Source organism: Theropithecus gelada, chromosome 2, assembly GCF_003255815.1.
Source record: "Theropithecus gelada isolate Dixy chromosome 2, Tgel_1.0, whole genome shotgun sequence".
Classification (NCBI taxonomy): domain Eukaryota; kingdom Metazoa; phylum Chordata; class Mammalia; order Primates; family Cercopithecidae; genus Theropithecus; species Theropithecus gelada.
Genome location: NC_037669.1, coordinates 81,777,766 through 81,792,668, shown reverse-complemented (window position 1 = coordinate 81,792,668; position 14,903 = coordinate 81,777,766). Strand labels below are relative to the sequence as shown.

At 41.4% G+C, this 14,903-nt stretch overlaps 1 protein-coding gene across 19 annotated transcripts in view; it reads left to right on the top strand.

The window, feature by feature from the left end:
- PXK (PX domain containing serine/threonine kinase like) overlaps positions 1-14,903 on the top strand; it is a 97,633-nt gene that overhangs the window by 29,281 nt on the left and 53,449 nt on the right. For 8 of the 19 annotated variants that reach the window (XM_025374443.1, XM_025374413.1, XM_025374409.1 and 5 more), the window contains exons 2-3: positions 6,988-7,038; positions 10,555-10,602. The exons of 4 other annotated variants lie outside the window; for them this stretch is intronic. In XM_025374443.1, the coding sequence (XP_025230228.1) occupies positions 6,988-7,038; positions 10,555-10,602 (99 nt within the window). The remainder of the gene's footprint in view (positions 1-6,987; positions 7,039-10,554; positions 10,603-14,903) is intronic. 7 more of the 19 variants (XM_025374429.1, XM_025374472.1, XM_025374433.1 and 4 more) reach the window with 2 other exon arrangements.

The following is a 14,903-nucleotide window of genomic DNA, read 5'->3' as shown; positions in this document are numbered from 1 at the left end:
TAGCATATTGCTAAAGAGATTTGCCTGAGGCTGGGCGTGGTAGCTCATGCCTATAATCCCAGCACTTTGGGAGGCTGAGACAGAATTGCTGGAGGCCAGGAGTTCGAGACCAGCCTGAGCAACATACTGAGACCCTGTTTCTACAAAAAATTTAAAAATTAGCTGGAGATGGTGGAGCGCACCTGTAGTCCCAACCACTCAGAAGGCTGAGGTGTGAGGACTGCTTGAGCCTAGGAAGTCGAAGCTGTGTGCCATTGTACTCTAGCCTGGATGACAGAGCAACACTTTATCTCTGAAAAAAAAAAAAAAGAGAGAGAGAGATTCGTCACACTACACAAGTCAGTTTTGAAATGTTTTATAACCCCATATAAAACCATGCCAGGTACATAATAATTGAGCGGACATTGTTGAACGTTGAATGTATTATCCTTAACATAATCCAGAAGAGGCAGAAGTTCCTGCTTATTTGGAATTTATCGCCTTTGCCAAATAAACAGCATATAAATGAATGATAGTGTAATACAATCAATTTTAAAATGTAGTTACCAGGTTAACATCTCATTTGGCTTTATTTTCTAAATAACCTATTTAAATAAGTGGAATTGTGGCTCAAGCCTGTAATCCCAGCACTTTGGGAGGCCGAGACGGGCGGATCACGAGGTCAGGAGATCGAGACCATCCTGGCTAACACGGTGAAACCCCGTCTCTACTAAAAAAATACAAAAAAAAAACTAGCCGGGCGAGGTGGCGAGCGCCTGTAGTCCCAGCTACTCGGGAGGCTGAGGCAGGAGAATGGCGTGAACCCGGGAGGCGGAGCTTGCAGTGAGCTGAGATCCGGCCACTGCACTCCAGCCTGGGCAACAGAGCGAGACTCCGTCTCAAAAAAAAAAAAAATAAATAAATAAGTGGAATTAATTCAGTAGAAAGAATTGGTTGAGTAGTGACTGTGAGTAATGCCTACATGATACCACCCAAAGTTAGTAAAACAGGCTGGGCACGGTGGCTCATACCTGTAATCCCAGCCCCAGGCCGGGCACAGTGGCTCATACCTATAACCCCACCTGTAATCCCAGGGTGAGCAGATCACTTGAGTCCAGAAATTCGAGACCAGCGTGGGCAACGTGGTGAAATGTTGTCTCTACAAAAAAATACAAAAATTAGCCGAGGTTGGTGGTGCATGCCTGTGGTCCCAGCTACTTGGGAGGCTGAGGCAGGAGGATTGCTTGAACCCAGCAGGTGGAGGTTACAGTGAGCTGAGATTGCACCATTGTACTCCAACCTAGGCAACAAAGTGAGACCTCGACTGAAAAAAAAGTTAATAAAAACAGTTCTGAACATTTGAGGAAAACAATAACATTCTTTTTTTTTTTTTTTTTTTTTTTGAGACGGAGTCTCGCTCTGTCGCCCAGGCTGGAATGCAGTGGCCGGATCTCAGCTCACTGCAAGCTCCGCCTCCCGGGTTTACGCCATTCTCCTGCCTCAGCCTCCCGAGTAGCTGGGACTACAGGCGCCCGCCACCTTGCCCGGCTAGTTTTTTGTATTTTTTAGTAGAGACGGGGTTTCACCGTGTTAGCCAGGATGGTCTCGATCTGCTGACCTTGTGATCCGCCCGTCTCGGCCTCCCAAAGTGCTGGGATTACAGGCTTGAGCCACCGCGCCGGGCCAACAATAACATTCTTTATGATTTAATTTATACTTTCATCATAATGTCCAGTGTGTATAAACTGGAGGCTGCTCTAGGTCTGTGTTTCATGCTTACTTAGTAATAATTACCTGGGGAAGCTATTAAAACTTCTCATTTTGGCCGGGCGCGGTGGCTCACACCTGTAATTCTAGCACTTTGGGAGGCCGAGGTGGGCGGATCACCAGAGGTCAGGAGTTCGAGACCAGCCTGGCCAAGGTGGCGAAACCCCGTCTCTACTAAAAATACGAAAATTAGCCAGACGTGTTGGCACACACCTGTGATCCCAGCTACTCGAGAGGCTGAGGCAGGAGAATCACTTGAACCTGGCAGGCGGAGGTTGCAGTGAGCTGAGATTGTACCACTACACTCCAGCCTGGGCGACAGAGCAAGACTCTGTCTCAAAAAAAAAAAAAAAAAAAAAAATGCAGAGAGATCCCATTTACCCTTTACTCAATTTTCTCCAATGGTAACATCTTGCAAACCTATAGTACAATATTATAACCAGGATATTGACGGTGATACAATCACGATAGAGAACATTGTCATTATTACAAGCATTCCTCACTTTGCCCTTCTGTAGCCACACCACTTCCCTCTCACACCCATCTCACTACCCCAGCCTTAACTCCAGGTAACCATTAATCTATTCTCCATCTCTATAATTTTGTCACTTCAAGGATGTTATACAAATAGAATTGTACAAGATTTTTTTTTCCACTCAGTATGATTCTCTGGAAATCCATCCAAGTTATTGTGTGTATTAATAGTTCATTTCTTTTTTTGATTGAGTAGTATTCCATGGTATGGATATAGCAGAATTTAACCACCTATTGAAGGACATCTGTCTTGTTTCCACTTTGAGGCTTTTACTAATAAAGCTTCTATGAACATTTGTGTATAAATTCTTACGAGAATGTAAGTTTTCATTTCTTTGGAATAAATGTCTAGGAATACAATTGCTGGGTTGTATGGTAGTTGCGTATATAGTTTTTAAAGAAACTTCCAAACAGTTCTGGAGTAGCTGTATCATTTTATAGTCCCATCTGCAATGTATGAGTGATCCAGTTTTTCTGTATCCTAGCCAGGATTTGGTGTTCTGACTGTTTTTTATTTAAGCCATTCTGATAGGTGTATAATGGCCTTAATTTGCATTTCCCTGAGGGCTGGTAATGTTGACTATATTTTCATGTATGCCATCTGCATATCCTCTTCAGTGAAATGTATTCTTAACATTTGCCCATTTTCTAATTGGATTTTTTAAAAATGTTTGTTCTTTCATAGAAAAATGTTTTTAATTTTGATGAAGTCCAATTTTTCCCTTGCATAGATCATGCTTATGCTGTCAAGAACTCGTTGCCTAAACCTGCATCCCAGATTTTTCTCCTATTTTTTTTCTAAAAGTCTTACAGTTTTACATTTTACATTTAAGTACATAATTCATTTTGGTAGTACAATGTGTGAATACAACGCATGAATCTTAGGTTGAGGTTCATTTCATTGCTGAGTGTCCAATTGCTCTGACGCGTGAAAGTAATATAACACATGAATCTTAGGTTGAGGTTCATTTCATTGCTGAGTGTCCAATTGCTCTAGCACCATTTGTTGAAAAGGCTATCATTCCTCTATTGAATTGCCTTTGCACTTTCATCAAAAATTTAATTAGGCATACTTATATGGAATTGTTTCTGGGTTCTCTGTTCTCTCCCAGTGACATATATGTTTATGCCTCCACCAACACTACACGGTCTTGATTACTATTATTATTGATTTAATTATTATTGATTACTGTATTGATATAATAGTCTTGACATCGGGTAGATTCCTCATACTTTATTTATTTATTTATTTAGAGACAAGGTCTTGCTCTCTTGCCCAGGCAAGTGCAGTGGCATGATTCTGGCTCACTGCAGCTTCAGCCTCCCAGGCTCAAGCAATTCTCCTTCCTCAGCTTCCTAAGTAGCTGGGACTACAAGTGCATACTGCCATGCCTGGCTAATTAATTTTTTAATTTTTTGTAGAGGTGGAGTTTCACCATGTTGCACAGGTTAGTTGAACTCCTGAGCTCAAGCGATCCTTCCACCTTGGCCTCCCAAAATGCTGGGATTATAGTCATGAGCTGCTGACTTGGCCCCATCTACATTTTAGAACAATTTTGCCTATATTTGGAAAAAAAATCTTTTATTAGGGTTTGTTTTAAACATGTATATCAATTTAGGGATAACTGAAATCTTTATTTCTATTAGTTTATTCAGAGCTTTGATTTCCATTATCAGTGGTTTGTAGTTTTTGACGTACAAGTACTATGCATGTTTTAGATTCCCCCCAAGTATTTTTTTTTGAGTAATTGTAAATGGTATTGTATTTCTAATTTATACCTATATATGTTCATTTCTAGTACATAGATACATTGATATTTGTATACTTGTATTCTGTAGCCTTGTTGAACTCAATTAATTAATTAATTAATGACAGGGTCTCTCTCTTTTGCCAAGGCTGGAGTGCGGGGGCCAACATGGCTCACTGCAGCCATGACCTTCCGGCTCAAGCATTCCCTCTGCCTCCTGAGTAGCTGGGACTACAGGCATGTGCCACCATGCCTAGCTAATTTTTTTATTTTTGTAGAGATGAGGTCTTGCTGTTTTGCCTGGGCTAGTCTTAAACTCCTGGACTCAAGCAGTCCCCCTGCCTCAGCCTGCTAAAGTGCTGGGATTACAGACATGAGCCACTGAGTCTGGCCTATGAATTTATTAATTCCAATTTTTTTTGTAGATCCCTTGGGATTTTCTACATAGACTATCATGTTGTCTAAAAATAGAAACAGTTTTATTTCTTCCTTTTGATCTATATGCCTTTTATTTCTTTTCCTATTTTTATTATACTGGCTAGATCTTCCAGTAGTTTGTTGAGTAGGAGAACACACTGCCTTGTCTTGTTCCTGATCTTAGGGGAAAATATTGAGTCTTCCACCATTAAGTATGTCAGCTGTAGGTTTTTTGTAGAACCTTTTCATCAACTTAAGAAAGTGTCCTCTATTCCTGGCCGGGCGCGGTGGCTCAAGCCTGTAATCCCAGCACTTTGGGAGGCCGAGACGGGCGGATCACGAGGTCAGGAGATCGAGACCATCCTGGCTAACACAATGAAACCCCGTCTCTACTAAAAATACAAAAAAATTAGCCGGGCGTGGTGGCGGCGCCTGTAGTCCCAGCTACTTGGGAGGCTGAGGCAGGAGAATGGTGGGAACCCGGGAGGCGGAGCTTGCAGTGAGCCGAGATCGCGCCACTGCACTCCAGCCTGGGCGACAGAGTGAGACTCCGCCTCAAAAAAAAAAAAAGAAAAGAAAGTGTCCTCTATTCCTATTTTTCTAAAAGTTTTTATCATGAAAGGATGTTGAGTTTTGTCAGATGCTTTTTCTGCATCATTTAATATGATCATGTGATTTTTCTTGATTAGCCTGTTAATATGGCGGATTACATCGATCAGTTTCCGAATAGTGAACCAGCCTTGAGTCCCTAGAATAAGCTCCACTTGGTCATAGTATATAATTCTTTTTATAAATTGCTGAATTCAATTTGCTAATATTTTGGTAAGGATTTTTGAGCCTATGTTTGTGAATGGTATTGATCTGTAGTTCTCTTTTTTTTTCTCTGTCTTTGGTTTTGAGATCTGGGTAATACTAGCTTCATCAAGTGAATTGGGAAGTGTTCCTTCCTCTTCTGTGTTTTAGAAGAGTTTGTAAAGAATTGGTGTTTTCTTCTTCTTAAGACACTGAGTAGAATTCTCCAGTGAAACCATTGGGCCTTGATACATATTTGGGGGGAGTTTTTTAGTTATGAATTTAATTATAAATCATTATAAAGATCAAATTATATATTTCATATTGGGTGAGTTTTGTGGTATTTAGTGTTCCTGAGGAAGTAGTCCATTTCATCTAAGTTGTCAAATTTATATATGTAGAATCGTTCATAGCATTCCCTTATCCATTTGGTATCTGCACAGTCTGTAGTGGTATCCTAATTCATTCTTGATATTAATAATATGTATAATACATATCTTTTTTTTGTCCATTTTGTCCATTTTATTGGTCTCTTCAAATAATCAGCTTTTCATTTCTTGATTTTTCTCTATTTCTTTGTTTTCAGTTTTATTGATTTCTGCTCTTTATTTTTTTTCTTCTGCTTGCTTTGAGTTTATTATGCTCTTCTTTTTCTAGGTTCTTAAGGTGGAGTTTAGGTTTTGATAGTTTTTCTCTTTCCTAATATAAGCATTTAGTGCTTAAATTTCCCTCTCAGTGGTATGTTAGCTGACGTGTCCCACAAATTTTGATATGCTATATTTTCTTTCAGTTCAACGTATATATTTTTTAATTTCCCTTGAGATTTTGTCTTTAAAACATGGATTATTTAGAAGTGTGTTGTTGAGTTCCCAATTATTGTGGAGATTTTCCTGTTACCGATCTTACTGATTTCTAGTTTGTATGATTTTGGTTCTTTTAAATTTTTTGAGATTTATGGCTCAGGATATGATCTGTATTGGTCTATGATATGCATAATGACTTGGAAAGAATGTGTATTCTGCTATTATTGGATGGAGTGTTCTATAAATGCTTATTAAATCCTGTTGGGGCCGGGCGCGGTGGCTCAAGCCTGTAATCCCAGCACTTTGGGAGGCCGAGACGGGTGGATCACGAGGTCAGGAGATCGAGACCATCCTGGCTAACACGGTGAAACCCCGTCTCTACTAAAAAATACAAAAAACTAGCCGGGCGAGGTGGCAGGCGCCTGTAGTCCCAGCTACTCGGGAGGCTGAGGCAGGAGAATGGCGTGAACCCGGGAGGTGGAGCTTGCAGTGAGCTGAGATCCGGCCACTGCACTCCAGCCTGGGCGACAGAGCGAGACTCCGTCTCAAAAAAAAAATAAAAATAAAAAAATAAATCCTGTTGGGTGATGGTATTGTTAAGTTCTTCTATATCCTAGTTGGTGTTCTGTTTAGTTGTTCTATCAATTCCTGACAGAGGAGTATTGAAGTCTTCAACTATAATTTTGGATTAGTCTGTCACTTCTTTCAGTTTTATCAGTTTTTTGCCTCACATATTTTACAGCTCTGTTGTTTGATGCATATACATTTAAGATTGCTATGTCTTCCTGGTAGATTACCCTTTTATTTTGATGTAATGTCGCTTTCTGTCTCTCTCTGGTAATTTTCCTTGCTCTGAAGTCTACTTTATCTGATTTTTTAAAACTTATTTTTGATTCCCTGATTTGGGGATTTTATAACTGAGGCTATTTTTCCCTTCTTTTTTAAAGGAATATATTATTCGAGTGCAAAGAGGAATTTCTGTGGAAAACAGCTGGCAGGTAAGAATTTTTTTTTTTTTTTTTTTTTTGTCAATTAGGAAAATATCTAAATGTGTGACTAAAAGCCTGACTTGGGGCATCTACAAATCTGGAAAAATCAGAACATGCATAAATATAAATCATGTTTCTTTTAGCTATAAACCTTTAGCTTTAAGACAAGTATGATAAGAGTCTTTCCTGTCCCCACTTGTTTGGTTAAATTGTGTATGATTGATATTAGCATGGAGGGTATCTAGGAATTTGTTCCCCAGCTCAACCCAGAGCAAATAGTATATTCAAATTACTTGTTTTGTTTCTAGAAATTCACACCTTCTCCCCTGTAGCTATGGTTTGAGTTCAGTCTACCACGTAGAAAGGTGAGATTGAGTCCTGGCTATTGTACAGTTTTGGCCACTACATTTTATGGATCTCAGGTCCACTCATGGGCAGCTTCTTGGGGAGGGTCATCTTGGGGCCCCAGGCTCTGCTTTCTTCAGTGGTGGCCTCAGAGAGAAAAGAATTCCTGGACGGATCGAGAAGTCCTTCCCATACGAGTTGACTTACAGAGGGTAGCTGAATTCTGCATAGGGGCCCTTTCTTTCCTGTTTTAGTAATTACGATTACCACCTCCACCTCCCTGCAACCCTTTTTCTCTCCCAAAAATCTTACCTTCTCCTTCACAGCCCAGCTCAAACCTTAACCTTCTACCTTAAGTAGCCTCTTACACACAGTTGTCCACACTGGTCTTTTCTTTGCCTGAAATTTCAAACTACTGTTTGTTTGAATAATTATTATATTTAACATCTATCGAGCATGTATTAAGTGTTCAGCACTGGTTTAAGCACATTCATTCACTTAACCTTTTAAAAATGTGCTATGTGGTAGTATTGTCCTCATTTTACATTTGTAAAGTAAGTAACTGTCTGAGGTCACAGTTAGATCATTGGCAGAATAGAGTTGGAATTTGCTCATTCTCTGTGGTTAACCACTCTATGATCTTTTGCTTCTTGGCTTTTATCAGGGATGACGTTATATTTAACTTTTTGATGTATATTTCGCAAACAGGGCCAACAATAGTGTCCTCCCAGAAAGATCAACCCTTGGTGCAGTTTTCTAGATCCATTGCATTAGAAACCCAGGAACTCAACAAAAATATAGACTCTTGGGCCGCATCCTAGACCTACTGATCAAATTTTCAATGGGTGGGGTTGTAAGGGCGGAGAGGTGTGATACCTTTCTTCACCCATGGTAAAGGTTGTGGCCAACACTTCTATAACAAAAGACAGATTAACAAGGGGGAAAACATAACAAATTTATTTAATAAAAGCTTTCTGGTTTTTTTTTTTTTTTTTTTTTTGAGACGGAGTCTCTCTCTGTCGCCCAGTGGCACGATCTCAGCTCACTGCATGCTCCATCTCCTGGGTTCACGCCATTCTCCTGCCTCAGCCTCCCGAGTAGCTGGAACTACAGGTGCCCACCACCACGCCCAGCTAATTTTTTTGTATTTTTGGTAGAGACGGGGTTTCACCGTGTTAGCCAGGATGGTCTCGATCTCCTGACCTCGTGATCTGCCCGCCTCGGCCTCCCAAAGTGTTGGGATTACAGGCGTGAGCCACCACGCCTGGCCAATCAAAGTTTTATGTGACACAGGAACTTCCAGAAATGAAGACCCAAAGACCCAGGGAAAACTGTCCGTTTTTATGCTTGATTTGATGAAGACTGGATAGCCATGTAGAATGTGATTGAACAAACAATTTCTTTATGTTTTTATTTTTATTTTTATTTTTTTGAGATAGGGTTTTGTTCTCTTGCCCAGACTGGAGTGCAGTGGCGTGATCACAGCTCACTGCAGCCTCGATCTCCTGGGCTCAAGCGATCCTCCCACTTCAGCCTCATGAGTAGCTGGAACTATAGGCAGGTGCCACTACACCCAACTAATGTTTTTGTATTTTTTTATAGAGACGGGGTTTGGCCATGTTGCCCAGGCTGGTCTTGAACTCCTGAGCTCAAGCAATGCTCCCGCCTTAGCCTCCCAAAGTGCTGGGATTGTAGGCATGAGCCACCATGCCTGGCCTTGTCTGTTCTTCTTTTTTTTATTTTTATTTTTATAGAAACGGGATCTTGCTATGTTGCCCAGACTGGTCTTTAACTCCTAGGCTCAAGGGATCCTCCTGCCTTGGCCTCCCAAAGTGCTGGGATTATAGGTATGAGCCATTGTGCCTGGCCCTGTCTATTCTTCTTGGTCTGTCCGTGTAGCCTTCCTTCCTCCTGGGTATGGGGCAGGATCCCTTTAGAATGAGAGTCCTCAGGAGAGAAGGGAGAGAGCAACCTTTCTAGGTTTTATGGCTTACTTTGTGAGAGGTAGAGGAGCTAGGGACAGGAGGGCAGAAGACTACAAAGAAGAACTCATTTGTGAGCCCTTCTTTTTTTTTTTTTTTGAGACAGAGTCTCATTCTGTTGCCCAGGCTGGGATACAGTGGAGTGATCTCTGCTCACTGCAATCTCTGCCTCCCAGGCCCAAGCGATTCTCCTGCCTCAGCCTCCTGAGTAGCTGAGACTACAGGTGCTCACCACCATGCCCAGCTGATTTTTATATTTTTAGTAGAGATATGTTTTGCCACGTTGGCCAGGCTGGTCTCGAACTCCTGGACTCAGGTGATCCACCTGACTTAGCCTCCCAAAGTGCTGAGATTACAGTTGTAAGCCACTGTGCCCAGCCCATTTCTGAGACCTTCTAATCTCCTTTAGTTCAAAGTACTTAGCATGCCAAAGTACCATACTTTGGGATATCATTTTCTGAGCCCCAGTAGGGTTCTAGATGATATCCAGGTAATACTTTTCTGCACATTAACATTTGAAAATCACCAATAAAGATTAAAGTCAAACTATTTCAAACCAAAATTATTTTCTTGATCAGGGCCTGAAGAGCTAGTCGAATTTGACTATAGCCTAATCAATGGCATCAATACAACTGAGAAAGAATGTGTAGACAATGGAAGGTGGACTGTTTGTCAAGAGGGGGAACCCTGGGGAATCACCCTGGGCGAGGTGTGGGCAGCTCTGCCTGCAATGCAGTCCAGTCTCCAGGGTGGTGGGAGCTCACCTGGTGGAAGTTTGACCCAGGACAAAGGTGAAATGGCCTCAGAACTATCCATTTCCTCTTGCTTTGATTCCATGCTCAGTAAAACTTTTTTTTTTTTTTAAAGTCATTCATCTTTCTAGGCGCCTGGTTAATAAGAAAGACATGTGAAGGACTGTTTGCCCTGAAAACAAATATTCTCACTTATCTCTTGGCATCTTGTGAATTTGACAGGCATTAACCAGTTTCCCATGGCCCAGCCAATGCCTGGCACTGCTAAGTCTGTTTTCTAGGCTTGTCAGGTTAAACAGTTAAGCACCAGGTATAAGCCCTACTACCCTTAGCACAAGTGCCTGAGCTCTAGAGTGCCAATATTACTAATACTAATACATATTAAATAAAGAAATGAAAAGAGATAGTCTTTGCTGAATCAAAACCCTACTTCTTGTCTCTTACAGATTGTTAGAAGATACAGTGACTTTGATTTGCTTAACAACAGCTTACAGGTAAATGTTTTGACATTCTAATTACACACATTGATTACTTGGGGTGTCTAAAAAAACTGGTGGAGTACAGGCGCAGTGGCTCACGCCTATAATCCCAGCAGTTGGGGAGGCTGAGGCGGGTGGATCACCTGAGGTCAGGAGTTCAAGACCACCTGACCAAAATGGAGAAACCCCGTCTCTACTAAAAATACAAAATTAGCCAGGCTTGGTGGTGCATGCCTGCAATCTCAGCTACTTGGGAGGCTGAGGCAGGAGAATCACTTGAACCTGAGAGGCAGAGGTTGTGGTGAGCCGAGATCACGCCATTGCACTCCAGCTTGGGCAGTAAGAGTGAAACTCCATCTCAAAAAAAAAGCTGGTTGGAAATGGCAATATCAGAAACAAGAAATTAGCACATTTCCCTGTCAAAGAAAATAAATTCATACTTTACTCAGATGATGTGTGGCTCTAAAAATAAACTTTTGGGAATCAACATGTGATTTATAATTAATAGTCACCTTGCAACCAAGTACTATTGTGCCAGACTATATCCTTACCACAGTCATAGGAGGCTGATGTAATATCTTCTTTTAAAAGATGAGGAATGATTACGTGGATTGCTAGCGTTATTCACTTAGGTGGAGCTGGGACTCTGACTCTCTTCATTGAACTAGGCTACATAGTCAGCTCTGCAGATCAACATGCAGCAGTAACTGGGAGACTCAACCTTTTCCTGTTTAACTTTTTCTCCTAAATACGTAGTTAGAAATCTCTTTGTTTTAAATGTTCCTAACTTGAGGGCCATAATGGGAAGAAGCATGAGCTGTAAGGTCTTCATCTAGAGACACACCCAGTGTTGTAATGGTTGAAGGGTCCAAGAGGGGCTTTAGCACCTTAGGAAGTCCTGCCAGTAGCAGCCGTGTCTTCATCTGGCAGGCTGGACTTCAAGTGCCTTGGATTACTGAAGACTATTGTGCTCTTGTGTGTCATACCTCAGGTTTGATTGGTAACATAAAATGCTTTAACCCTGAGGAAGAGTGCTTGGCTTATGATGTAAAGGACTCAGCCTGGAGGGAAAGGACTGCTCCCGTCATTGGTGAGCTAGCCATCATCGCTCATTCTGAATGACCTCAGATCTTGCCCACAAAGGTCAGGAGGACTGTGCACTAGGAGGAAGCATAATACTTCTTTTCCTTCAGAAGGCCATGTTTTGTTGGTCGGACTTCAGAAAATAAGCATTTGGGCCAGATGTGGCGGCTCACTCCTGTAATCCCAGCACTTTGGGAGGCTAAGGCGGGTAGATCACCTGAGGTCAGGAGTTTGAGACCAGCCTGGCCAACATGGTGAAACCCCATTTCTACTAAAAATACAAAAATTAGCTGGGTGCGGTGATGGGTGCCTGTAATCCCAGCTACTCAGGGAGCTGAGGCAGGAGAACTGCTTGAACCCGGGAAGGGGAGGTTGCAGTAAGCCGAGATTGCGCCATGTTGCACTGCATCCTGGGCGATAGAGCAAGACTCTGTCTCAAAAAAACAAACAAAAAAGGAAATAAGCATTTGTAAAGCCCAAACTTTAGCATTATTTATAATGCTGCTGAAAGCGTGAATGCCTTATTTTCCTTTTGAAGGAAGTGGCCTGAGTATCTGCAGACGTTTATGTAATTGCCATACTTGTCATGCATTTGACACATATTGTCTTTTTGTGTTTTAATTTTAGTATGACCCATTTGAGTCTTCAGATAGAATATTGGCAGAGATCAAATTTTCATTGATGGGTTTAATTGGTTTTATTTATGAATTTTAATAGGATCTTCTTTGCACTCAGACAAGAGCTGGGCCTATGATGACATTGTAGATAAGACATCAATGTTCAGTTTATTCCAGCAGTGGATTTTCTCCTCAAACTCTCCTATCCCCAGTGCAGCGGCCCATGTAACATTTCCGCAGTGGTGTAAGCATTTGGGAATTAACAGTGGGCCTACGAACTGTTTCTGCCTTTATGCTCAAGCGAACCTTTGCTTGTGCATAAAAGGGGAGTGATCTTTATACAATGTCATTCAGCCAGGCTAAGTAAGAATTATGGGAGAAATATTTTTGAAATTGAAATTGCCTAGACTTAGCCTCTAAGAACAGAGGGTAGGGAGGAGAGTTTTATCTCTCGTTTACTCATACTTTGGGGTGATAAAGTTTCTCCATGACTCTTCACTTAATGGCCTTTTTAATATAGTGAATTTTATTTTTGCTTCAGTGTAATTTTACCTTTCAAAATGGGTACTTTCAATGTGCATCTTATTTCAAATGCAAATATCCCCATGTATTGATGTTGGCTTGTGTTGGGCAGAATATGGCCAGACATCATTTCAGTGGGAGGTTTTTATGGATTCAAGTAAACAAACAGAAGAAAGCACACACAGCTTTTTGGCAATGAAGTAATTTAAAACAATATCCAAAAACAGACCAAAAAGACTCTAAAACCTCAGAATAAAACTGTGACCATGATTTTCAGTGTCCAATTACCCTTTTGACAGATAAATGAGTTCCTGCTAAAGAAAAAGAAATATAATACACATATGCAGAGTTGTCTGAGTCCAATAGGAACATGTCTAAGTGAAAAAAAGCATAATGCAAAATTATACATGCCATATAATATAATTACATGAAATGTTTGGAAAATAGGATTGCAAGTAAATATGCCAAAACGTTAATGGTGATCCCCAGGTGGCGGAATTATAGGTTATGTTGTTTTCTGTTTATTTTTGTTTGTTTGTTTTCTTTAATGTTCTGTACTTTCCAAGTTCTCCACAAACAGGCACATGTAGGCTATGTAAGCGGAAAAACAGAAAAAAAGCTGCATTTTCTTTTCTTTTCTCTTCTTTTTTTTTTTTTTTGAGACAGAGTCTCACTGTGTCGCCCAGTCTGGAGTGCAGTGTCTCCACCTCCTGGGTTCACCTCATTCTCCTGCCTCAGCCTTCCAAGTAGCTGGGACAATAGGCGCCCACCACCGTGCCCGGCTAATTTTTTGTATTTTTAGTAGAGACGGAGTTTCACAGTGTTAGCCAGGATGGTCTCGATCTCCTGGGCTCGTGATCTGCCCGTCTCGGCCTCCCAAAGTGCTGGGATTACAGGTGTGAGTCACTGTGCCTGGCAAAAGCTGCATTTTCTAAACTTTCTTTTTTTTTTTTTGAGACAGAGTCTCGCCTTGTCACCCAAACCGGAAGGCAATGGTGTGATCTTGGCTCACTGCAATCTCTGCCTCTTGGGTTCAAGTGATTTCTCCTGCCATAGACTCCCAAGTAGCTGAGATTACAGGCACGTGCCACCATGCCCAGCTAATTTTTGTATTTTTAGTAGAGACGGGGTTTCACTATGTTGGCCAGGCTGACAGACTTTTTATAGTGAGCATATTTTGTGGAAACAATGAAGAAAAATCACCACCTTATTTTAAATGCAACATCAAATTAGCAGCCATCTAGGGAGACAGCATACAACCAAGAGAAAGAAGCAGGCTGTTGAAATGTTGGGAACTGGGCAGAGAGAAAGAACTCAGTCTCTGTTCCTTAGACTTGAGAAGGAACCCAGGCCCCTTACAGCATTGAGACCTTGAGTCCATCATTTCTTCTGTTGGGTTTCACTTTCGCCGCTGAAATAAAGGGGTTGAACTAGATGACTTCTGAGGTCTCTTATAGCACAAATGTTTTGTAATTAGAATTTTACTGCCCACTGTTGACCCTGGAGAGACTTTACTGTACTCCAGGGGATAGCAGGGTGTTGAGACAAATTGAGGGTCTGTTGAAAGCTTAGAACTCCCTAGGATACTGACTGGAATATGGTTGAAGGCAATTTGCAGATTATTAAGATCTGATGTTGGAAGTAAGGAGCAATGAACAGATTGAGGTTGAAAGTTTTTTGCTAGGCGTGGTGGCTCACGCCTGTAATCCCAGCACTTTGGGAGGCCGAGGCGGGTGGATCACGAGGTCAGGAGATCGAGACCATCCTGGCTAACACGGTGAAACCTCATCTCTACTAAAAATACAAAAAATTATTAGGATGTGGTGGCGGGCGCCTGTAGTCCCAGCTACTTGGGAGGCTGAGGCAGGAGAATGGTGTGAACCCGGGAGGCGGAGCTTGCAGTGAACTGAGATTGCACACTGCACTCCAGCCTGGGGGACAGAGTGAGACTCTATCTCAAAAAAAAAAAAAAAAAATTAAGTTTTTCCTCCAGATAAAAGCTAATTTTCTTGAAACTGTAATATAGTTTGTCATATAATTTTGGACTCTAAATCCCAATTTGGGAATCATTTCCCGCTTTTTTTTTTTTTTTTT